General features: G+C 34.5%; 2 protein-coding genes across 2 annotated transcripts; one reads left to right on the forward strand and one right to left on the reverse strand.

The window, feature by feature from the left end:
• The first annotated feature begins 211 nt into the window (after window positions 1-211).
• LOC138308581 (golgin subfamily A member 6-like protein 26) lies at window positions 212-604 on the forward strand. Its single transcript, XM_069249627.1, has one exon. The coding sequence runs from the start codon at window positions 212-214 to the stop codon at window positions 602-604; it is 393 nt and encodes a 130-aa protein (XP_069105728.1).
• Window positions 605-1,572: 968 nt separating this feature from the next.
• On the reverse strand, window positions 1,573-27,638 carry LOC138308445 (mRNA-capping enzyme-like). Its single transcript, XM_069249427.1, is given in 20 exon segments — window positions 1,573-2,561; window positions 5,226-5,349; window positions 8,762-8,833; window positions 10,364-10,447; window positions 10,449-10,481; window positions 10,902-10,973; window positions 11,757-11,921; window positions 14,603-14,674; window positions 15,524-15,659; window positions 17,013-17,114; window positions 18,154-18,257; window positions 18,362-18,459; window positions 20,614-20,722; window positions 21,572-21,602; window positions 22,739-22,814; window positions 24,727-24,815; window positions 25,106-25,212; window positions 25,523-25,632; window positions 26,036-26,150; window positions 27,461-27,638. Coding segments are annotated over 19 exon segments (1,818 nt in total). The 5' UTR covers window positions 26,106-26,150; window positions 27,461-27,638; the 3' UTR covers window positions 1,573-2,397.
• Between the last annotated feature and the right edge of the window lie 207 nt (window positions 27,639-27,845).

Genomic DNA, 27,845 nt, shown 5'->3' on the forward strand with positions numbered 1-27,845 from the left:
CACGAGTGCTTGAAAAGATGTAAGGGCGCATGAAAAAAAAAGAGCGCATGAAAACGATTAAGACCGCATGAAAAAGATTCGAGAGCACTTGAAAAGATGCAAGGGAACCTGAAAAGATTCAAGAGCACATGAAAGATGAGAGAACATCAAAAGATGAGAGAACATGAAAAGATGCAAGGGAACCTGAAAAGATTCAAGAGCACATGAAAAGATGAGAGAACATGAAAAGATGAAAGAACATGAAAAGATGAGAAAACATGAAAAGATGAAAGAACATGAAAAGATGAGAGAACATGAAAAGATGAAAGAACATGAAAAGATGAAAGAACATGAAAAGATGAGAGAACATGAAAAGATGAGAGAACATGAAAAGATGAGAGAACATGAAAAGATGAAAGAACATGAAAAGATGAGAGAACATGAAAAGATGAGAGAACATGAAAAGATGATAAAACATGAAAAGATGAAAGAACATGAAAAGATGAGAAAACATGAAAAGATGAGAGAACATGAAAAGATGAGAAAACATGAAAAGATAAGAGAACATGAAAAGATGAGAGAACATGAAAAGATAAGAGAACATGAAAAGATAAGAAGAACATGAAAAGATAAGAGAACATGAAAAGATAAGAGAACATAAAAAGATAAGAGAACATAAAAGATAAGAGAACATAAAAAGATAAGAGAACATGAAAAGATGATAAAACATGAAAAGATAAGAGAACATAAAAAGATAAGAGAACAACAAAAAGATAAGAAGAACATGAAAAGATGAGAGAACATGAAAAGATAAGAGAACATGAAAAGATGATAAAACATGAAAAGATAAGAGAACATGAAAAGATGATAAAACATGAAAAGATAAGAGAACATAAAAAGATGAGAGACATAAAAGATGAGAAAACATGAAAAAGATAAGAGAAACATGAAAAGATAAGAGAACATAAAAAAAGATGAGAGAACATGAAAAGATAAGAGAACATGAAAAGATAAGAGAACATAAAAAGATGAGAGAACATGAAAAAGATGAAAGAACATGAAAAGATGAAAGAACATGAAAAGATGAAAGAACATGAAAAGATGAAAGAACATGAAAAGATGAAAGAACATGAAAAGATGAAAGAACATGAAAAGATGAAAGAACATGAAAAGATGAAAGTGACCTGAAAAGTTCCAAGAGCACATGAAAAGATGATTGAACATATTATGAAAAGATGTAAGAGAGCCTGAAAAGATTCAAAATCGCATGATAACATGAAAGAACCTGAAAAGATTTGAGATTGCATGAAAAGATGAAAGAGAACTTGAAAAGATTCAAGAGCTTATGAAAGATGAGAGAACGTATTAAAATATGAAAGTGAACCTGTTAAGATTCGAGAGCTCATGAAAAGATGAAAGAGAACCTAAAAAGTTTCAAGGGTACATGGAAAGATGGTAGAGTGTGTGAAAAAGATTTGAGAGCTCAAGAAAACATGGTGTTTGTGAATCTATGATGATCATTTAGGCTCTAGGCCAGGTCTGTTACATACAATGTAAAGTACAGTAAACCATGAAGACAACCAAAAGCTTGAATCAGATCTGTTACTTTATTGTTTATATGAGCGAAACACATCAACATCATCATAATGTTCACTTCTAAATTAAATGCAAGTCTTCAATTTTTAAATTAATGACAATAAAGGACATCTTTGATATAAATTTGTCACATCAAATGTGACCATTCTGTCTAGTTTTTTTGACTTTTTAAATTTAAAGACTAGTTCTAAAACATACTTGAATTTGCATAAATTCATGCCTGTTTTGGATGTAACAATGTATTAAAGTGAATGAAAAGGGATTGCCTTTAGTCATCACTAAAACATGATAATATCCTACTGTAAACGTTCATATTTCAGCACAATCCAATTTTTAGGCAAAAAATTATTTTGAATTTTAAAGCTGGTGAATTGATGAATTTCTGTTCCCCAAATTTGCAGTATGAATGACAAACAGACATTGCAATCAGTGCAATCATAATTTCACATACTGAAAATAAAAAGTATAAGTAGCACTGAAATTTGTACATTTACAGATTGCAAGAAAATTTGCACTCATTCCAGAATTGTTGTATATAGGGTAGGTTTAGTCCTGGTATTCATGGAAATCTCCACACATTCCAGAATTATTTGTACACAGGGTAGGTTCTGTTCTGCTATTCATTGAAATCTCCACACATTCCAGAATTTTTTGTATACACTATTCATGGAAATCGTCTCCTTGTGACAGTCACAGCTGATAACGAATCCTTGTGGACTTGTGAAACTGACCAGGATAGGAGACCTCTTTAATCTTTACTTTGAATCTTATATCCACTGTGCCGGCATATGTCAATAATAAAAAAAGTGACCAGTATCAGTGTCACGTCGCCTCTCGTCTCGCCTGTTTAGCAGGAGGTGGCATCAGTTCTCTATCACCCCCCGGAGGACGTGAATGTTCATGTTTAGTTAAATTACTCGGTAAGTTTTCTACAGCACTGAATAAAATGTCTTTTGTCACTGGAGTCTGTATACTCTGCCAAACACCTGTAAAAAGTCGAAACAAAATGATCAAAAGTTGATAAAACCAAACAATGCAATGTGAATAAGCTGTTAACATAATATGACTTACACAAAATACATACAACCAAATCAGCACCAATTAAATCCTACACGTTTACATTAACACTTCACATGGCCACACAAGCCAAATTTGAACATAACACCCATTATTCTATTTTAACCATCCCTACAACATAACACCCATTATTCTATATTAACCATCCCAAATTTGAACATAACACCCATTATTCTATTTTAACCATCCCTACAACATAACACCCATTATTCTATATTAACCATCCCTACAACATAACACCCATTATTCTATTTTAACCATCCCTACAACATAACACCCATTATTCTATTTTAACCATCCCTACAACATAACACCCATTATTCTATATTAGCCATCCCTACAACATAACACCCATTATTCTATATTAACCATCCCTACAACATAACACCCATTATTCTATTTACCATTATTACCATCTAAACCCATTATTCTATATTAACCATCCCTACAACATAACACCCATTATTCTATATTAACCATCCCTACAACATAACACCCATTATTCTATATTAACCATCCCTACAACATAACACCCATTATTCTATATTAACCATCCCTACAAAATAACACCCATTATTCTATATTAACCATCCCTACAACATAACACCCATTATTCTATATTAACCATCCCTACAACATAACACCCATTATTCTATATTAACCATCCCTACAACATAACACCCATTATTCTATATTAACCATCCCTACAACATAACACCCATTATTCTATATTAACCATTCCCTACAACATAACACCCATTATTCTATATTAACCATCCCTACAACATAACACCCATTATTCTATATTAACCATCCCTACAACATAACACCCATTATTCTATATTAACCATCCCTACAACATAACACCCATTATTCTATATTAGCCATCCCTACAACATAACACCCATTATTCTATTTTAACCATCCCTACAACATAACACCCATTATTCTATTTTAACCATCCCTACAACATAACACCCATTATTCTATATTAACCATCCCTACAACATAACACCCATTATTCTATATTAACCATCCCTACAACATAACACCCATTATTCTATTTTAACCATCCCTACAACATAACACCCATTATTCTATATTAACCATCCCTACAACATAACACCCATTATTCTATATTAACCATCCCTACAACATAACACCCATTATTCTATATTAACCATCCCTACAACATAACACCCATTATTCTATATTAACCATCCCTACAACATAACACCCATTATTCTATATTAACCATCCCTACAACATAACACCCATTATTCTATATTAACCATCCCTACAACATAACACCCATTATTCTATATTAACCATCCCTACAACATAACACCCATTATTCTATATTAACCATCCCTACAACATAACACCCATTATTCTATTTTAACCATCCCTACAACATAACACCCATTATTCTATTTTAACCATCCCTACAACATAACACCCATTATTCTATATTAACCATCCCTACAAAATAACACCCATTATTCTATTTTAACCATCCCTACAACATAACACCCATTATTCTATTTTAACCATCCCTACAAAATAACACCCATTATTCTATTTTAACCATCCCTACAACATAACACCCATTATTCTATTTTAACCATCCCTACAACATAACACCCATTATTCTATATTAGCCATCCCTACAACATAACACCCATTATTCTATTTTAACCATCCCTACAACATAACACCCATTATTCTATATTAGCCATCCCTACAACATAACACCCTTTATTCTATATTAGCCATCCTTACAACATAACACCCATTATTCTATATTAACCATCCCAACAAAATAACACCCATTATTCTATATTAGCCATCCCAACAACATAGCACCCATTATTCTATATTAGCCATCCCAACAACATAACACCCATTATTCTATATTAACCATCCCTACAACATAACACCCATTATTCTATATTAACCATCCCTACAACATAACACCCATTATTCTATATTAACCATCCCTACAACATAACACCCATTATTCTATATTAACCATCCCTACAACATAACACCCATTATTCTATATTAACCATCCCTACAACATAACACCCATTATTCTATATTAACCATCCCTACAACATAACACCCATTATTCTATTTTAACCATCCCTACAACATAACACCCATTATTCTATATTAGCCATCCCAACAATCTAATAAGATTTATGATTCTGCTCCACTACGATGTTCTATGTTACACTACAATACAAGATCTAACAACTCCCTGGTAGGGGTCACCTCAGCATGACCCCTGTGGTTAGCCAATCAGTGTCTCTTCTATGAAATCTTGGTGTGGTTGATTCTCGCGGAAGTGTAAACGGCTACTTGCTAAATATAGTATGTCCTAAGATGTTCCGATTCTAGGCCAGGGGTTATGCTGTGGCTACCCCAAATGGGCTGTTGTTAGACTTTGTATTAGAACATAGGTTATCATTGTGGAGTGAAAAACAAGTCTTTGTTTAATTAGATTGAACATCCCTCTGGTACTAACACATGGTTGTATTAGGGGTAGGGGAAGGTGAAGTGGTACTAACCCATGGCTGTATTGTAGCTGTTCGGGTGAGATTTATCGGTACGCTGCCTCATAAACTTCCACTCCTTTCCGTCCCATGAGCACTCCACAATTTTACCATCCAGGTCCTTGATACTCTTGGTATACTAGAAACAGAGAATGTAAAACAAATGACTGAAAAAATTCTGCTATTTTCTGATTTAGTCAGGGAAGATTATTTAAAGATGCTCCATCACTGACAAATAGTATTTTTGCACTATCAAAAATAGGATCAGACGATTTAGCATTTTTCTTCAGTTACAAAACTTTACACCATTACCACCATTGAAAAGTTTGAGCTCCTATTTTTACTTTAAGTTAAAAATATAGAAAAATAATTAATTGCATCCCGAAAACAAGAGGCCCATGGGCCTTAACGGTCACCTGAGTTAGAATATATAATGAAACAAATAATGAAACAAATTAAAGACATATAAACACTATATGCTGGGCCTTGAAGTTGGTCAGTGATTTATAAATTTGACTTTTTAGACTATGAAGAGTATTTGCTTCCATCAAACCTGTGAACTTAGAGGTATTTTTTGAAATTTTAATCATTTTGACCCTTTTTGGTCCTGCCCCTCTGGTCCCCCAAGGGGTCATCGAGGACAGATATGAATGTTAAAATGCTATATCTTCGGCTAATAATTCTTATCAAGTTTGACTAATTTCCTACAAAGATTGGGCAAATAATGTTCATTAATGTGTTTTTCCTATATAAACTAAAGTAAACTTGACCCCTCCCCAGGGGGTAACGTGAGACCCAAAGCTCATATAATTCACAATTTTTATAAAACACCTTAAGACCTTTCCATCTATAATTATTTGATTCTACTATATCCAGAATTTTAGAAGATTTTTGAAGTTTTAGCCTATTTGACCCTTTTTTTGCCCCGCCCTCTGCCCACAGGGGGTCGGCCAGGACCAATGTGGATATGATATTAAAATGCTATCTCAGGCTAATAATTCTAACCAAGTTTGACTCATTTCCTATGAAAATTGAGCAAAAAATGCTCATTAATGTGTTTTTCCTATATAAACTATAGTAAACTTGACCCCCTCCCCAAGGGGAAACAGGAGACCCCAGGGTCATGTAATTAACAATTTTTATAAACAAACTTTAAGACCTTTTCATCTATAAAGTGTATTTGATTATACCATTTCCAGAATTTTAAAAGAATATTTTTGAAGTTTTAGCCTATTTGACCTTTTTTGGCCCCGCCCCTCTGCCCCCAGGGGGTCGGCCAGGACCAATGTGGATATGATATTAAAATGCTATCTCAGACTAATAATTCTAACCAAGTTTGACTCGTTTCCAATGAAAATTGAGCAAAAAATACTCATAAATGTGTTTTCCCTATATAAACTATAGTAAACTTGACCCCCTCCCCAGGGGGAAACGTGAGACCCCAGGGTCATATAATTCACAATTTTTGTAAAGGACCTTAAGGTAGCTCCATACTTTTGGAAAAACCCATGTCATTTTTTTCTAACAGGTCTTATTTTCTTGCATTTTTCATGTAGATTTCAAATCTGTAAAGATAAATGGGTGTTCTCGAACTACTTTTTGAGATATTTGAGCTTGAAATATACCATCCATGCAAATTTGCTGACCGAAAATAGAAAAATTCATAAAATTATGTTTTCTGTAATATGAGGGTGAATGTAGTCTCGATCCTGTTGAGTTTTTGTCCTAAATTTCTTACGATAGAACAATATACAAAACTATTTTATTTTTACGAATGCTAACTGATTTTTGTTATTTCCCAGGACCGTTTCTATACGTAATTACCATGTTTTGCCATATTTTCGCCCGTAAAATATCAATGAATAGGCCAAAAAGGAAATGAAAACCCATGTCAATTTCACAATATTTGTATATGATATGCCCAAGGTAATATGTTTTTCAAATATCATATAAAAAACATGGGGTCCTCGATCAAAATTTCACAATTTTGTAAACTTGAAGTTTGTAACTCGCAACCCTACCCCCATTTCATCCAGTGCAAAGATGGGTTATATTTGACTATTTTTTGAAAATCATGCCGCAAAAAAACATTCCACATCAGTTCATACGTTTTTGTGATATTATATCTGGTTTATGTCTGTTTGTTTTTATGATTTTCTCCAAATTGTGTGTTTAAAGGAAATCCGTATGCGATTTTTTTAGAATTCCGGAATTTCCGTCCGGCAGGGTCCTGTCTTATGATTTATAGCGACGAACGGCACTTCCGGTGTTTAAAAATCCATTCCCATTTACGACAGGGACCGCAAAAACCTCAGAGATAGCATATAATTTTCACTTCACTGCTTTTATTTGATTTATTTAATGATTTTAAACATTCAATATTATATGTAGACAATTTTCACCTATTGAAAAAAATATCCAAGTGTGATGTCGTGGCGTATCGGAAACCATTCTGGAATTCAAAACAACCTCTGCAACTTCCGGTATAGCGTCATATGAATTGGCGCGATTTTCAAAAGTATGGACCTACCTTAAGACCTTTCTATTTATGAAAAGTATTTGATTCTACCATTTCCAGAATTTCAGAAGAAGATTTTTGACCATTTCCAGAATTTCAGAAGAAGATTTTTGAAGTTTTAGCCTATTTGACCCCTTTTGACCCCACCCCTAAAGCCCCTGGGGGTCAGTCATAGAAAATTTGTTAATAGGATTAAATGACCATCTCATACTGATAATTCTGACAACATTTGACTCATTTCCTATTACAAATGACCAAATAATAAGCAAAAATGTGTTTTCCCAATATAAACTATAGTAAACTTAACCCCCTCCCCAGGGGGAAACTAGAGACCCCAGGGTCATATAATTCACAATTTTTGTAAAGGACCTTAAGACCTTTTTATCTATGAAGAGTATTTGATTCTACCACATCTGTGAGTAGAGAAGAAGATTTTTGAAATTTTACTCAATTTTACCCCTTTTGGCCCCTCCCACAGCCCCCTGGGGGGTGGGGACCATATAATTCACAATTTTGATTGGCCTTATGCCTAAGAAGGTTTGTGCAAAATTTCATTGAAATTGCTTCAGCAGTTTTGGAGAAGAAGACGAAAATGTAAATTGTTTACGGACATACGACGCACGACGGACGACGCACGACGACGGACAAAAGGCGATTAGAATAGGTCACTTGAGACTTCGTCTCAGGTGACCTAAAAATTCTGTGGTACTATATCCTATATGGAATGAAGTACTAATTGTGCATGCACCAAAAGCAAACTAAACTATTTTATATTATTTTTTGTGTTAATTAGACATATATATATACAATATTAAACACCAATTATTGTTCAAATGATGAATATCATTTATGCTATGTCGGTGGTGGAGCATCTTTAAATTTTATAAATAAGTAATGCCAATACCAGCTGCTTGACTTCTATTGGCACATCAAATGACAGAACACTGACTTTCGATTGGTTACAGAAATAGTAATTCAACAATTAATAAATGTACCAAGAGAAGATAACTCTGTTAAAGGGGAGATAACTAACCCTCATCATGGCCATTGGAGGTTCCAGACCCAGTACATACAAATAGGCCTTGTTTTCTGCAAGCATTCTGTTGTGGGGAAAAAAATATAAAAAACATATATTGACATAAGATTTAAAATGTTTGCTTTTTAATTTCATTTCCAAAAGGAATCCTGAAATATAATCAATCACAATTTTTACAATTTCAATAATAATAGGAACAGCCAAAATCTGAAAGCTCACTATTAAAATAATCTTTCTAATATTTTATTTTATTTAAACTTTAAAGGGTGATTATTAAACTTAATTTTCACATTAACTTGCAAGGGATATCATTTATATATCAGCAAGACATGGTGTAATTTCAATGAATAATTATTAAAAATCAAATCCATGCTATAACAAGAGGCCCATGGGCCTTTACGGTCATCTGACTCATGGCACAAAACAACAAAGTCACAGTATAAAGTAGTGGTTAACAATTAATATAAATAATACAAGGAACTCCTTAGTTGAATATGTAAGTTTCTGAAATAGGTAAATGTCATTTGTTGAACAAACTTGGTCGCACTTCATCCATATATGGTTGTAACCCATTCAAGGATTAATATAAGGAGTCAGATTTTAAAGCCAAATTTCAGCTAAGCTCCCAGTTTGGACCTCCGCCGTACTATCCCCATGGGTCTTAGCCTGGTCCTTTATAAAATATGATTGTCCTCACCTAAAATTCCCCCTTCTGAATCAATTAAAACCCCTTTAGACCAATTTTCATTGAGATCTGAAATGAACCCGAACACAGGAAGTGGGCCAGCAGCCATCTTGAAATACCAAAATTTTTACAAAAATGTTTGCATGTTGTTCGGCATCAATTAAAACCCCTATAGACCAATTTTCATTAAGATCAGAGACTGAAACCTTAAAACAGGAAGTGGGCCAGCGGCCATCTTGGAATACAAAAATCTTTACGAAATGTTTGCACGTTGTTCGGCATCAATTAAAACCCCTATAGACCAATTTTCATTGAGATCAGAGAGTGAAACCTGAAAACAGGAAGTGGGCCAGCTAAAATTAAGAAAATTTGCCCATTTGGGGCCCCACCCCTCAGCCCCTAGGGGTCGGACCAGGCTCATTTATATAAAATATGATTGTCCTTCCCCAATGATGTTTCAAACCAAATATAAATGAAATCCATCCAAGGATGAAGGAGGAGTAGGATTTTAAAGCTTAAAATAAGAAAGTTTGCCCTTTTGGGGCCCCATCCCTCAGCCCCTAGGGGTCGCACCAGGCTCATTTATATCAAATATGATTGTCCTTGCCCAATGATGTTTCACACTAAATATAAATGAAATCCATCCAAGGATGAAGGAGGAGTAGATTTTCAAAGCTTAAAATAAGATAATTTGCCCTTTTGGGGCCCCACCCCTCAGCCCCTAGGGGTCAGACCTATCTCAAAAATATAAAATATGAATGTCCTTACCTAATGATGTTTCACACTAAATATGGATGAAATCCATCAAAGGATGAAGGAGGAGTATGAATTTAAAGCTAAAATAAGAAAATTTGCCCTTTTGGGGCCTCACCCCTCAGCCCCTAGGGGTCGGACCAGGCTCATTTATATAAAATATGATTTTCCTTCCCCAATGAGTGTTCTTTGATAACAATCTTTAGTTTGAAGTCGATAGAGTTTTGATCCGGTGGCTTCCATTTTTAGCACTTCCATACATCTCCCGGCACAATAAGGCTACAGCAACAAACATAAAATAAGTGTACAAATACCTATATAAGACAAATATTCCGTCTTTGCATATTACAGAGTTAGCTCCCTTGGAGGTAGGTATCGATGGTTACGTCGATGTAAGCGCAATTCATGTCGTTTTCTCCGAAATGTATGACGTTATGCTCGCAAATACATGACGTCACAATCACTACCTACCCGCAAGTGCAGATAACTCTGTAATATGCAAATACAGAATACATGTTCAAACATCAGTTATTGTCCAAATGAGCGATATTATTCATGCTCTGTTGGTGGCGAAGCATTTTTAATTCTAAACACAAAGTGACTTTAGAAAAGTTTGAGCTTCTTTTTTTTTAGAATAAAATGAGTAAAAAACTGTAAAGTTCTCTCTAGTGGAGTTATATGTTGAGGAGTTAAACTTACATCTGGCACGGGCTGAAACACTAGGCCGTCTACCTCATGACTGACTTGTTTGGAAAAATGGCCATCCAAAATCTAGACAGGAACAAAAAGGAGTAAGTGATAACATAGCAATGTAAAGTGAGTCATAGTTCCCCTACAAGATATTGAGTAGGAATAATTAGTTTCACAGTCTTATCAGATTTATTGTTTATACTACGAACATGAAATTCTTCATTACTGTAATTTGGAGATATTTTTCTCCCATACTTCACAGGGATATCCCGTGGTTGCTAGGGAAAAGATATCTCTATCTTACACAGGCGGGTGTAAGACAGCTCACACGCGCTAGACAATAACGTGACGTCATCAATACATGCGGCGTAACTACGGCGCGCATTGTAGATGACGTCATCAATTTTGACGCATAATGACGTTCCTGCGATAATGGCGGGATGAAAAAGCTGGAAAATAAGTGGAATTTCATTTTTTTTTTTTTTTAATAAAAAGCAAGCCTCGGGTTGACCGGCCAAAATCTTTCACTCGGGTTGAGATATCCCTGTCCACTTCAAAGACCCATGTAAGATTCTATTAATCTCCTTCACCCCCGAAGGCACATTTAGTCTCTTCTAAATAAAAAACTGGACTATTCCATAATGAAATTTCAGGGGTGAATGACTTAATAAGAGAAAGCAATGGCTGAATTCATTCAGATAACCAAAATTAAATTACTTAAAATCGATTTTTTCTTACGTCAAAATAATTCAACTATAAAATAACCAAATACAATATACAATTCAGTCGCCACTGGTAGTAGCAGATAGAACTGAACAAGTTTATCTTTGATGTAGGTCAAAGGTTAAAGTGTGTGTGACCTACCTTTCGACACACAGCCACATCCCAGAAAGGTTTGGCTCGGATACTGAATGGTTCCTTACTCTTATCTAACTGCCCTTGAGACATTTTTGCGTAACGAGGTCCAATGATTTCTTTCTCTATACAGTGTAGTCGTGTACTAAAGCTCGTCTTTCCAACCTCATTTCCCTACAAAACAAAAAGCAAATCTTTTAAGAAATGCAACAGTTATAACTCTTTTACTTGACACAAAGACTCTTCATATTTCATCTTAAAGATGCGCCACCGCCGACAGAGCAAAACCTATACCCATCATTTGAACATTTGCTGTTTCATCGTGTATATATATGTCTAAATAACACAAAAAATAATATTAGATAATTTATTTCGCTTTTGGTGCATGTGCAATCAATACTTCATTCCATATAGGACATTGTGCCACAGAATTTTTCCGAGACATAATAAATTATTTTTCATATAATTATCTTTCAGTAAAACGAGAAGCTCAAAAGTTAATTCATGTACTATGATAATTCATATAAAGAGGATTCCGCTTATTTGAATAAGTCATTTTCCAGAAGAAAATATGCAAATAACCGGAGTATTCGAATAGGAGGAGATGACATTTTGCACCTTCGTTTGACCTCACACATATGTATGTGAACAGGCAAATAGATATCGTTTCGTTTACTTGATAAATACGTAAATTATTTACACTTAAAACGAACAACAAGTAATTATTTTCGAAGTTGTAAATGGATTTTAATTGTTAAATAACAAAAAATATTCCAATATTAGATTCTTGTTTACGTTAGATCGACACGTGAATATTTGAGAAACAGCTAAACGATCGATATCAAATGCAATAACTAAACAGGATTGAATTTGTGTCTACAATTCTGAACCTAAATAGGTCTAATAAACAAATTTACGTACATTTGCCTAGCAAAATGAACTTACGATCGTGATTAAACTTCAAAGTGCCGATCAACTAGTAGTGTTGTTTTTACACATGTGTATGAATTCGAAAATGGCGGCAGGTGATGAAGCCATGTGTTCAATGGACCTAAATGTGTTTTGAGAATTCTCTCTGTATTGTTGATCTATACGGCGAATAGCTTGATAACATTTCAGAAATTAATGCATATTCAATTAGCAATGAAACAACGTAGCAAGTATCTTTTGTATCCTACATACTGTACGAAACTTGCGGTAGTCATTGCACGCCGACTTTGCATGCTTTTATGTCTCGTTCAACGAGACACTTGATTCTTACATGTCTATCGTAGTCAACAAGACTCTGGTTGAACGAGACTACTCATGAATGGCGATTGTTGTAAGGAAGCATGGTTTCTCCAACCGATCGCGAACTAAGGTACGTTACGTTAATAAATAAACATATTTGAAAGTGCAAATGCTTTAATTAGATGTTTGAGTCAGTGGTTATACTTAAGTTATGATCAACCGCAGCTGATGTAAATCGTAACAGCGTTGAATACCTTTGCAGATTCATGCATAAAATAACAAGCCATACGATAACGTTTTTATCTGTCACCATGATGAGTTCTAGTAAAAGCGAAGTATCTTGAAACATATATCGGCGAATTTCGCTAAAATTGAATTGCAAAATTGAAAAATATTCGATTTTATTTTTAGAATTTCCCAAATATTTTATTCAAATAACCGGAGGTCATGTAAAAGTCTATGCAAATACACGTAGTTGAAAAACAAAGATAAAGAAGGAAAAAATCGGGACCGCAGAATTTTATGCAAATAACAGAAATATTCAAATAACCGTTATTCGATTATGTGGAGTCCTCTGTACAGTGCTAATTTTTTTAAAGGATATTTCCTTTATTGAGATCCACATTGTGCTAATTTATATCCATGATATCAAATTCTATTTTTCAGCTTTTCACATTTGCCCTAAATTTTGACTGCACTAAAATTCATATGTTTATAGTGCTCTCTTCATCCAAACAATATATATTCCGATCATGTGAACCAGGTTTTATGATATTTATGCGTAGAGTTTATTTTTTAACACATACAATATTATATATATTAAGTAGCATTAAAGTTGTATTTCTGGTAATTTTCACTGTAACAATGTGTCGTTTTAACATTTGATATTTGAACATAGACATGTAACTTGATGATTTAGCTCCCCAAAAGCATATGTAGGCCTATAAGAGAGCCGCAATCTAGGGATAATATATATTCCTGGTTTTGAATAAAACACCTCCAATCTCCGCCATATTCAGTACCTTCGAGTTTTGTCGGAATTCCGAATCGTATCACGTGACTGGCGTCAACACGTCCTGCACGTGGAGATCCAGGTAACTAGCGTAAGCCCACATGTGTTTGTTTGTACGTTTTCCTTCTGGCTAATATGAGCAAATCGTGCTGGTTTATGTCCACAGAGCGATAATTTGAAACATCTCATTCACACATTGCCGTAATTCAATATTGTGTGTATCAAAAATCGTAATGTTTTAGCATTAATTCTTTGTACATCCAGTCTGCTGAGGTCGACCACGTGTTTTGTTTACGAAAAATTGTTAAGATTTCTCTTGGTTTCACAACTCTCGTATTACTTCGAGATTGTCGCGACAATGTTCGGAAGAGTTCGGAATGATTCAGAATCTTTCGAGCCTATTTTTTACGTGTACACGTTAAAAAGATTTTTTTACTTTTGTAATTAAAACACTCCCATTGCTGCAACTTTATAAAAAGTGGTAAAATTAGAAAGTTTAAACCTCGGACAGACGGAGAAAAATGTGTATAGCACCTATAAGTTTTTACTATGACAAAAAGAGCGAAAGTAATAGACCATACAACTTTAAGTATACAAGAGACGTTTGACTTACCTCAAATCTTACAATATCATACACCAGGTATCTGGGGACAGTCCGGCCATCTATTTTGTCTAATATCATCTCCTGAAATCATAATAGTACCACATTTTAACTTAAAAGTGCTGAGGAATCGCAATATTCCATCATATAAACTGTCATCTTGACAAGTGGTCAGTACCTGGCAACTGCCCCACATGCACATGGGATTAAACTCACAGCCCAGAGGTGGTGGATTTGTGATGATATATCAGGACATCTTCACCACTCGGCTACAGTGGCCCTAAGGTGGTGGACTTGTGATGATATTGTCAGGACATCTTTCACACTCGGCTACGGGGTGCAGAGATGGTGGGCTTGCAGTAATAATGTTAGGACATCTTAACCACACGGCCTTCGAGCCCAGAGGTGGTGGATTTGTGATGATATTGTCAGGACATCTTCACCACTGGCTACAGTGGCAGAGGTGGTGGACTTGTGATGATATGTCAGGACATCTTGGTCACTCGGCTACCAGGGGTGCAGAGATGGTGGGCTTGCAGTAATATGTTAGGACATCTTAACCACTCAGCTACCCGGCCTTGCAGCCCAGATGGTGGGGATTTGTAGTAATATGTTAGGACATCTTAACCAAACGGCCTTCGCAGCCAAGAGGTGGTGGATTTGTGATGATATATCAGGATATCTTCACCACTCGGCTACAGTGGCCCAGAGGTGGTGGACTTGTGATAATATGTCAAGACATCTTGACCACTAAGCTACCGGGGTGCAAAGATGGTGGGCTTTATGTAATATGTCAGGACATCTTAACAACTAAGCCACCACAGCCCAGAGGTTGGTAATATGTCCGGACATCTTAACCACTCGACCAGTCGGGACATCTTAACCACTCGACCACTGTGACCCCTGTATGAAGAAGAGGACACATATACTTACCCCATCTAACAGGGTATCATGGATACTTGTTCTTGGATCCTTTCGACGTGGAAACTCAAGATTTGGAACATGAAACACGGTATTGTCTCGGTCAAACATGAACACTTCATTCTTCCCGTCAATCAGCATCATGTATCTATAATGAGAGGAAAAATCTGTAGATAACAGCATACATCCACTTACCATTGGGTTTATTTTCTCCCATACTTCACAGGGATACCCCGTAATTGCTAGGGAAAAAGATATCTCTATCTTTCACAGGGGGGTGTAAGACAGCTCACATGCGTTAGATAATAATATCATCAATACATGCGTGTAACTGCAGCACGCATTGTAGATGACGTCATCAATTTTGACGCATAACTACGTTCTCGTGAAAGATTTTGGCTTTCAACCCTCGGCAAGCCTCAGGTTGACCGGCAAAAATCTTTCACTCGGGTTGACATATCCTTGTCCACTTCACAGACCCATATACGATTCTATTGGTCTTCAACATTAAAGTTGTATGGTCTGTGACTTGCTGTATTTTTGGCATAGAAAAAGTATTTAAAGTGTTCTACATATTTTCTCTGCTTTTCTAAGTTTTAAACTTTCGATATTTACCAACTTAAGTTCGTATTCCCAAAGTGATTAAACATTTAATTAAAATATTGATATTTAACGTGTACATGTTTAAAATAGATTGAAAGTATCTGAACTGTTCCGATCTATTCCAATATCGCCGATGTCAGTCATATGATGCAACTTGGTTTTCCGATGTTACTCGAAAGTTTGAAACATTGCGTTGACTGAGGCAGTTCTTTCAAAACGTGTGATATTTCATGCGACATTTATCGCTATGTCAATAGTATATTGGTGCTTTCATGGATCTGAACCATCTTGTGCATCCATATTCACAAATTGTATGTTTTAAGAAAGTTTGTGATGGTGGACATTACAAATACAAATACAACTTTAATATGATATTAATTTCCCTTGTCTTTTTGTATTTCCTATTAATCATTTCTATATTATGTGATTGTGCTTGTTTTATGTGTCTTGATAAAGGAGCAGACTGCCTTAAAAAATCGACGATCTATTTTGTCTCCACAGTTATTCCTTGCTCTATTTTTACTGTTTAAAGTATAATATGTATCCTACAGATATATGTTTGTAAGGATCCTGTGTTACCCGGACGATACTGTTGATATTACTATTCCAGCCAGATCTGTATGGGTATCGCCCATGTCGGTCATGTGATTCAACTCGGGTTTCAGATATTACCCGAAAGTTTTACACATGACGTTGATCTGTGACTGCTTTTAAAATGCATGGTTTTTCTTCCCTCTATCTGAATGGTATGTTGGTGTTTTTTATGGATATGAAGCATTATATACGCATCCATATTCACACATTGTATTTTTTACAATAGTTAAAATTTTGTTTGTGAAAATCACATGAAATATAACTTTAAGTTAGAGATTTTTTAATTACTTTTCTATGTTCATACCTTGTTCCATCTGCCTTCCAACTGACTTTGTATGGCTTTTTCTGGACAAAGGACAGATTTTTAATATCCATGGAAACCGGCTGTGAACCAGGAAAACCAGAGCTAAAATAGATAAACAAAGATTGTTAAGAACAGTATTCACTTTTCTACAACAGATCTGGCAGAACCAAAGTGTGAAATACCATATAATATTTTGTGTTTTCATACCCACAAAGTTTCCCCCCTGGCTAAAATAGATAAACAAAGATTGTTAAGAACAGTATTCACTTTTCTACAACAGATCTGGCAGAACCAAAGTGTGAAATATCATACAATATTTTGTGTTTTCATACCCACAAAGTTTCCCCCCTGGCTAAAATAGATAAACAAAGATTGTTAAGAACAGTATTCACTTTTCTACAACAGATCTGGCAGAACCAAAGTGTGAAATACCATACAATATTTTGTGTTTTCATACCCACAAAGTTTCCCCCCTGGCTAAAATAGATAAACAAAGATTGTTAAGAACAGTATTCACTTTTCTACAACAGATCTGGCAGAACCAAAGTGTGAAATATCATACAATATTTTGTGTTTTCATACCCACAAAGTTTCCCCCCTGGCTAAAATAGATAAACAAAGATTGTTAAGAACAGTATTCACTTTTCTACAACAGATCTGGCAGAACCAAAGTGTGAAATACCATATAATATTTTCTGTTTTCATACCCACAAAGTTTCCCCCCTGGCTAAAATAGATAAACAAAGATTGTTAAGAACAGTATTCACTTTTCTACAACAGATCTGGCAGAACCAAAGTGTGAAATACCGAATAATATTTTGTGTTTTCATACCCACAAAGTTTCCCCCCTGGCTAAAATAGATAAACAAAGATTGTTAAGAACAGTATTCACTTTTCTACAACAGATCTGGCAGAACCAAAGTGTGAAATACCATACAATATTTTGTGTTTTCATACCCAAAAAGCTTCCCCCTGCTACTTTAATTCCATAATCTACAATCAGAAATATTCTACAGAAACTCTACCTAAATTAAAATCATTTTGTTGTATTATTTTTTGCAAATTCAAATAAAACCTGAGAAGGTAGTTGACAGAATGAACCCTTGACCTTTGATATCTGACCCTTGACCTTCACCCTTACCTATTCCAGCCGCACATGAGCTGACAGCGTCGCTGAACCTCGGCAAGTTTTGGCTGTAAACGCAGCTGAGATACACCTTTTACACCTTCCATAAACTTGGCGTCCTGTAAATAATTATAAAATATAAGTGTCATTGTCTTTACACTATACTACAACCTTGGTTCCAGTGATCAAATACTATGAATCATGATAAACAGTTTAATATTACCTTTTTAACAAATTCTCTCCGCCGACCCTTGAACCCTCCTCCCTGAGCTGCGTTATCACCGTTGATTGCGTTTCCATCATCATCTTGATTGTCTGATTCTACAAAATAAAAGAACATTTGTAAGCCTTTAACTGTATCACAACAGTTTTCGGTTTTTGTTTAAAATTGAAAACTTATAACAAATAGTTGATTCTAGCTTTCTAGCTATGTATTTTTCTAGCTTTATTTTTTTCACAAAAATAATGTATGCCCTTAAATGTCCGTTATAAGATGTGGAACTAAAAATTAATCATCGTGATACATTTTTCTGAGTTTTGATATCAGAAACGTCTTCCATCAACTTCTCTTACTTATACTTTCTTAAGTTCACAAAACAGTAAAATATCTAGCTCACCAGGTAATTTTAGGCTATTATTTATATCTAATTTAAAATACTTAAGTTGGTAAATTATTTAAAGGTGCATAACCAACAGAGCACAAACAATATTTAAATATTATTAAAAATACTAATTCATCTAATCTTGATTTTGATAGATAAAAATTACTATTTGTGCACAGTGTAGCAACTTTATGTAGGATAATGAAATGACTGAAGAATTGGAAAGAGATATTTCATTAGAACAGCCCCTTGTAGTACCAGGGAATACAGAGGACTCCACATAATCGAATAACGGTTATTCGAATATTTCGGTTATTTGCATAAAATTCTGCGGTCCCGATTTTTTCCTTCTTTATCTTTGTTTTTCAACTCCGTGTATTTGCATAGACTTTTACATGACCTCTGGTTATTTGAATAAAATATTTGGGAAATTCTAAAAATATAATCGAATATTTTTCAATTTTGCAATATATTTTTAGCGAAATTCGCCGATATATGTTTCAATTTTACTAGAAATCATCATGGTAACAGATTAACGTTAAAGTATGGCTTGTTATTTTATGCATGAATCTGCAAAGGTATTCGACGCTGTTACGATTTAAATCAGCAGCGGTTGATCATAACTTTCGTATATTCACTGGCTCAAACATCTAATTAAAGCATTTGCACTTTCAAATATGTTTATTTATTAACGTAACGTACCTTAGTTCGCGATCGGTTGGAGAAACCATGCTTCCTTATAACAATCGCCATGCATGATCAGTAGTCTCGGTCTTGTTGACTACGACAGACATGTGCGTATCAAGCGTCTCGATGAACGAGACATAAAAGCATGCAAAGTCGGCCTGCAATGACTACCGCAAGTTTCGTACAGTATGTAAGCTTAGGATAAAAAATATACTTGCTACGTTGTTTCATTGCTACTTGAATATGCATTAATTTCTGAAATGTTATCAAGCTATTCGCCGTATAGATCAACTAACAGGGAGAATTCTCAAAACACATTTAGGTCGAGTGATTGCATGGCTTCATCACCTGCCGCCATTTTCGAATTCATATGTGTAAAAACAACACTACTAGTTGATCGGCACTTTGAAGTTTAATCACGATCGTAAGTTCATTTTGCCAGGCAAATGTACGTAAATTTGTTTATTATTTAGGTTCAGAATTGTAGACACAAATCCAATCCTGTTTTGTAGAATCTAATAGCATTTGATATCGATCGTTTAGCTGTTTCTCAAATATTCACGTGTCGATCTAACGTAAACAAGAATCTAATATTGGAAATTTTTTTGTTATTAAACAATTAAAATCGATTTACAACTACGCAAAATAATTACTTGCTGTTCGTTTTAAGTGTAAATAATTAACATATTTATCAAGTAAACGAAACGAAACCTATTTGCCTATTCACACATATGTGTGGGGTCAAACGGAGGTGCAAAATGTCATCTCCGCCTATTCGAATACTCCGGTTATTTGCATATTTTCTTCTGGAAAATGACCTATGCAAATAAGCGGAATCCTCTGTAGTTCTAAATTAGTGTCCAATCATTCTCGTTTACCAGACATTACAATCACTTATGATCTATACATCCTTGACACATGTCATAGCAAATTTAAAGGCTCTGTGTGCGACAATGGATGAGCAGATAGTTTGGTCATTAAATGTACATCAAAAGAATATAATAACAATATATTGTATGGCTTTGGATATGAGCGTCGCTCTCTGTAATTTTCAAAGGAAGTCTCTGCAGGCAAATTATTGGTCAGTTTTTCTCCTGAACTGCCTTCAATTTTTGCTATGACATGGTCCTGGGGTGTAGAGATCGTAAGTGATAGTAACCCCTGGAAATCAAGGGAAGTGTCCTACCGTCACACCAGTCTGGTAGAGCTGGAGCCGGGGGCGTGTCTTCCTTCTCACCGTACCGTGTAAACAACTCCTCTAGGTAATCTTGTTTATAGATCCCGGGCGGTCTCGCCTACAGATAAATGAATAATCGTACAAAACAATCCAAATCAGGGGGGTGGGGGGCTTCAAATACAGCATCATATATAAGGTTAAAATCTTTATATTAATAATCAGAAAGCAGTCAAGATCATAGGAGGTTAAGTTAACTTAGAAACACAGATACCATATTCTACCATATAAGCGCCCCTCCCCCTTTTTGAGGCCTCTTTCACTGACTCTGGATAAAGGCAGACTGAAAACATGAAACCAAGTCTCTTTATTTGTTTATCGTTTGCAAATTGATTAATGGTTGACTTTGTGTTATAATTTTATGAAAGGTCGATCTAAATTGGATTCTATTCAATGCTCCCTTATTTTTTTTCTATTTTTTAAGACCCCTGTCACTTATTGGGTAGAATACAATAAAGCTGCAAAACCATGGTTTACATTATACTCTCAACCAACTTTCTTTCGCAGGTATTTAATTTCGCAATTTCAGTTAAAACAAATTTGCAGGAAATTAAGTTTCATGGATTCAAAATTAAATGGTAATATATTTGAATTTCATTATGAAAGAATATTGGAAGATATAAATTTACAGAGTTTTGCGAATTTACCTTGAACGCAAAAATCTCAAAAATAAATCGCACATGAAAGAAAGTAATTTTACAGTAACCAAAACAGTAAAGTTTTTGGAGAGTATCACATTTTTTTTCACTGACCAAATTCTATTTCTGAATATCTAATTATTTTCTGATTATTTAACTCATTCACACCTGTACACACAAATGAACTTTTCTAATTCAATGACTGGAGCAGTTCATTATGAAACTGTAGGGGTGAATGTAACTGTCTCTCTGGTCTACCTTGTGACGCTTACCTGGGAAAATGATGCAACAGCTGCCTCTACGCTGAAAGGTTAAAATAAAACAGTGTATGTGATTAAAATAATCTGTAGCTATTTAGTATTTAACAATGCCACAACTATTTACTCAAAACTGCTTTTATCCAATCTTCGTCAACGCAAGAAAGGTTTTCCGTGAAGAGATAAGATACATGTACATATGAACTACAAATAGGTTTTTTTTTCAAGTAAGAAGTTTCAACTTTCAAAATTTTATAAGAAGTTTTTCAACAATAGTTTATGTTTTTTTCACACCTTTTATTTTTTTAATACAAGAAAGTGTAAATCTTTCTGTAATATCTTCAAAGGAAGTCTCTGCAGGCCTGTGATTGGTCAGTACATGTATGTTTCTTCTAAACTGACTTCATTTTACTTTTCCATATTCGAGTGGATATTCCAACTTTGCATATGACAGAGTTAGTTCCCTTGTGAGTTTAGATATCTATTGTTACGTCATCATTTTGTGAACTTAATTCATGTCGTTTTCTCCGAAAAGTACGACATAACGCTCGCAAACAAATAACGTCATAATAAATACCTACCAAATGCAGATAACTCTGTAATATGAAAATACAGATTAACGATAGTGATAGTAACCCCTGAAATACCAAGGATGGACTTTTTAAGGCCTTTCTTACACAATATGGATCACCACAACCTGATTAAAATACAGATCCTCATTATCACTACGTTTGTTAAGAGGATCTGACAACATCCAATTAGGGGTCATGTCAAGGTGACCTTTGGAAATAGCCAATCAAATTGCTACCATCAGAATCTTGAATGTGAATTTCAGGGGACGTAGTAGTTTGAAAAAGCTGTCAGAATTATTTTCATGTATGTAGTCATCTCGCCCAAATAGCACAACAAAGCTAATGTATATGTATACTGGGACGAAATGACAATTTAAAATGACGTAGCAATGTGTAGAAAATTCATGTGATTTGAAGTACACATGGTAAAAAGGTCATCCGAACATGACCCCTTATGGGATGTAGTCAGATCCTCTATTGACCGGAGTGGTTGTAAGGATCTGTACTTTAATCAGATTGTATCAGTTGTCACTATAATGTGACCGGGTCAGTTGAAATGTTCGGTATTTTCGGTGGCATCTTTCATTGAGATAACACTATAATTACTTACCTCCACGATAATTTTTCCACTAAGTAGGCTGAGATCAGGAAGCCAGTTCTGTTGAAGCCATGGGTACAGTGTACACCTTAAAGAAACAGGTACAGTTGTTTTAGTTTCCTATAAAGGAAAAGCTGAATAAGAATTGCAACATAACGTCAAACTTATACCCTTGTGCTACTAATTTTTTTGGACCATGGCAACTTAATTATTGTATTTGTCATCCACGAAAAACACCTATTTCCAGCTAAATTTTACAATATCTTAAAGTTGCTTAAAAAAGTTATTTAATTTACACCATTACTACCATTGAAAAGTTTGAGCTTCTAATTTTAATTCTAAATAAAAATATCAAAAATAATAAATTGCGTCCCAAAAAGAATTCCATTGCACTGTATCCCATATGAAATGAAGTACTGATTGCTAAAAGAAAAGTAAATTATATTTGTGTTAATTAGACAAAGGAGAAGGTAGGTTGAGACTCAAATATGGCCCCAAAATTAATTCTCCAGTAAAGAACAACATATTTTGCCATATAACAGTTGAATACATTTGCTAACACATTACATCCCGAAAATATCCCGCAAGTGCCAATTATGTTCACAATGACGTCATCAACATGCAGTTTCCCGCCATTTTTCACAAAAATCCTTGAAAAATCATACTTTTTGAGTGGTTTTCTCTAAAAATGAATGTGGCCGCCTTCGTGGAGCAGAAAAAGATTTTCACACGTTGTGTATCGTGTATTTACGCATATCCATGGAAAATATAAAGTTGCTCCATGGTGGCGGCCAAATCCATTTCAAGCCTTTTCTAACCTAAAGATGATGAATTTCTAGCAAAATTTGGATATGGATCAGAGTAAATATTTTTCGGCCTGAAAAATTAAGGCCAAATACTGGTCCTATCATATCTACTCCTTTATCAAATACCAATTACTGTTCAAATAATGAATATCGTTTATGCTTTGTCGGCAATGGAACATCTTTAATTTCGACAAATCAAAAGCCACTGCTATGTTTCTATAGTAACCATTATTGAAACATTTGATGAGTCAAATTATAGGCTGTATACCAGCCCATCAAATGAACCAAACTGAATTACTTTCTTAAAGGCCCATTACCTTTCCGTAGCAAAATATAAAGGTTTCTTAAAAAACATTAATAACATCAGAAAATGCATACCGATGATCTAAAATAAGGTTACGACACCAAACATATGCAAGATTTCCTGTGGAATATATGAAAACAGTGGAGAGTCAATTCGCTGTTTCTGGCGCAGTAATAGTCAACTACCGCGCGGTATTTAGGACGACGGCGGGAAACATAATACGACCCGCGTTATGAAAATAAACATTTTATTTATTTTAATCAAATCGTTCAGAAGGTGATGATTAATGTAGTATTAACGGTAAGTTAATAATTTTTAGGACTCTACAAAATTATCGATCTTGTTTTACATTCCCATTTTAAAAATTAAAAGCCGTTTCGGAAAGGTAGTGGGCCTTTAAGTATTAAAACTCTAAATTAATGTTAAATTATTGAAGATGCTCCACTGATGACATAGCATAAACAACACTCATCATTTCATATAAGCAAAAGTGCCATGGATTTTTTCGAGACACAATAAATTATTTTTAATATTTCTGTCTTGAGTTAAAAAAAGAAGGTCAAACTTTTCAATGGTGGTAATGGTGTAAATTTACTGAAGAAAAATTAACTTGTCTGCTCCTGTTTTTGATTGTGAAAAAATTCTATTTTTCGGTGGTGGAGCATCTTTATTAGGTATAAAGATATACATGTATCTAGTAAGTTTATATAAAATTTCAATAAGAGCTAAGTTTATAGCACACGGAATTTTATAAGACTAATATATATCATGGTGCTGAAAGCAGGAAAGGACCAATATAGGCCCTACTTGGTGTTTATATTTCTCCAATCTTTCTGTTTAAAACAATAAAATATTGCTAGTTGAATTGAATCAATCAATCTGCATCTTACCAATGATTTCTAGGGGTTTCTGAGAGATGAAATGATGACAGAGATTGTTGAAAGCGTCCACTTGTTCACTAGCTGGAGTTTCTCCGTGACTTAAAACAGAAAATTCCTTCATTTAGCATCAAGAACAATAAGACCATGAAAATATGTATCAACAAAATGAAATGGTTTTGATGTAAAATGTGAAGTTTTGTAACATCCCTGAGAACTGAGAAGTTTCTGCACTGGAGGTTGACATACATTTTTGTATTTACAGCCATGGTTCAATGAACACTTTACCCCTACACTGTAGTTTGACATATTTACAGTCGTGGTTTGCTGAACACTTACCCCCTACACTGTAGTTTGACATATTTACAGTCGTGGTTCACTGAACACTTACCCCCTACACTGTAGTTTGACATATTTACAGTCGTGATTCTTCTCTATCACATCCTTGTTGTAGAACCTGTTGGTGTTTGTGAGATCAATCAGGAGGCCCATTTTCAACTGCAAACAAACATTGTCATTCACCAGTTAAAGTCAGAACACAAAAGTTGAATAGTTGTATTCCCTATATCTTGTCTGGAGAGAACTTCATTTTATCTCTTTAGGTTGAGAAATTATACATTAATAATCCAGTTGTCATGGGTTCGATTCCCAGTGGAGGAAATAATTAGGGTGGAGGAAATAATTAGGGTATACGTAAGATAATGTAAAATCATTTTGTGACATGTAAAATCAAGATTTATTTCCGTCTACATTCCACTTTATATAGACTTCTGAAATATCTTCTTTTAATATCACCGATATAACTAACCTTCATGTTTTTTAAGGAGGCAAAAAGGAGATCTGGATTGAAATGGCTGTATTCTGGAATCTGGTCATCATACTTCTCGTCCAGCAAAGTCTTGAATGGCAAGAATTTTCCTAGATAAAAAAAGAAAACACTTATTTTAGAATCAGAAGTTATTTATTTTCATACTCAGATATTCAGTATCCTTAGTTAACCAACAACAATATGGCAACATTGTAAGAAAATAATTTTCAAGTACACGTGCAGCAAAACATGTCTAATTAAGTGACAAATAATATAAATACCACCTCAAGGTACCAAATAGTTAATTACGATGCATCATTTTACCTGACGTCATTTAAGTGTTTCTGTCATGACATGTACGTTACCATAAATTTCCAGCCAATGAAAATCACTCGAGGTCATATTACACTAGTGAAATATGCAAAAATATAACATGGGCGAAATCACTGGATATCAGACAGATTATGTGATGAAAATGAAAATTATGTTGGAAACATGAAATGATCACGATACCCTGTATAATGTTTCCTTTCCGAGGACAGTTAACCCATCTGGGCGGAGGTCCACCAAATTTCTTGCTCATGCTTGTGGCTTTTCTTCAATCAGTGAGATTACAATTCATCCTGACCTGAAAAACATGATATATTATATATACTTCCACAGTAGAAACTTTTTTTAGAGAAGTAGCTAGGCTTCTTGGATATAGTAAAACTGACTCTTCTGCATTAGATGGGCCCTAATTAATTATAATGTCAATAATAATGGATCAGCCATACATTAGTTTAACATCCAATTAACAGCCAAGATCATTTACAGACAAGCCAAAGATTTAAAGGCAGAGTACTGGATAAACAATACAAATGAATAATACCAACGGATACCCTAGAAAAAGTGCTTGGCAACCTTCTGTTCCACCAAATTTCCTCAAAATGGGATTACAATTATGAACAGAATCATGATATATTATATATACTTCCACAGTAGAAACTTTTTTTAGAGAAGTAGCTAGGCTTCTTGGATATAGTAAAATTGACTCTTCTGCATTAGATAGGCCCTAATTAATTATAATGTCAATAATAATGGATCAGCCATACATTAGTTTAACATCCAATTAACAGCCAGGATCATCTAAAGACAAGCCAGATTTAAAGGCAGAGTAAAAACAATAAGTTTCATTTTTCCAGTGCAGGATTGAAGTCCTCTACACTGGACTCATAATCATACAATAAATACATACATGATATATAATATGTACATGTAGCATTGAAGGTAATAATCTATATGGTTATGGTAATTATAAGTTTTTAAGAAAGGTTAGATTTCCATGTTAATAATAATCAGTTATTATTTAGTATTGTCGGGAGGTACCGGTGATTTATCATTATCTACCAAAATGCCTTTAGGTCTTGTGTCAAAGACTTTGAATACCTATAATGGGTATTTTTTGTCACTGTTTAATTTTCATTATTATGAATTTATCCCCAGACGATATTCTCTTATCTTGATCACTACTACAGCCCCGATAGACCATCGTGACCACAATTTTTAAGTGCAGACATGTACATCGGGTTTTGATATCAGTTATAAATTTATCCTTCATCAAAGATACATCTTGTTTAAAACCGGGCCTTAGTTAAACACACTCATGACCAGTAATTAGATGTACTCCTTAACAAAAGAAGAAGAAACAAGTCACTTTGAAATACAATTAATTAGTATTGTACCTATCTATAATTAGCAAATATCCAACATTATTGTATGTTATAACTTCTATTTATTGTAAGTCTATAGTATGTGATCGTTTTTATTGTACATGTATGTGTGTCTTGATAAGGGTCGAACTGTCTTGAAAAATTTGACTATCTACTTTTTACAAGATAACAGCTGTATATCTAACTAAACAAGCCACTCCACAGACACACGAAAAAAATCTTGTACCTTATCAAATAAACTAGAGATTCCTTGATAGATAAAATCGTATTAGGTACCATTTGTAACTCCCGTATAAGAAAGATAAGCATATACAATCACAAACAGATGATAAATGTCTTTAGTGGAAAATCCACAACTTCGTCTTATGCCTAAAACAGGAAATGGCAGGAAGTCAATAACTATCGGAACACCTTTGACTCCTTTATTCTAAAGTTTAATAACGTCCAAGGCAATCCGAAAAAGACTTTTAATTTTAAAATGCCACTAGCATGGATTATTCATAAAATGATCATGTGGAAATATTAAAATTTGTTATTTGAGTCAATATCAACTGCATAACTTAATATAACTATTTTTCTAGAAACATAAATTATGACGAGAGTTGAACGAG

The sequence above is a fragment of the Argopecten irradians genome, chromosome 15, assembly GCF_041381155.1.
Source record: "Argopecten irradians isolate NY chromosome 15, Ai_NY, whole genome shotgun sequence".
In the NCBI taxonomy this organism is placed as follows: Eukaryota; Metazoa; Mollusca; class Bivalvia; order Pectinida; family Pectinidae; genus Argopecten; species Argopecten irradians.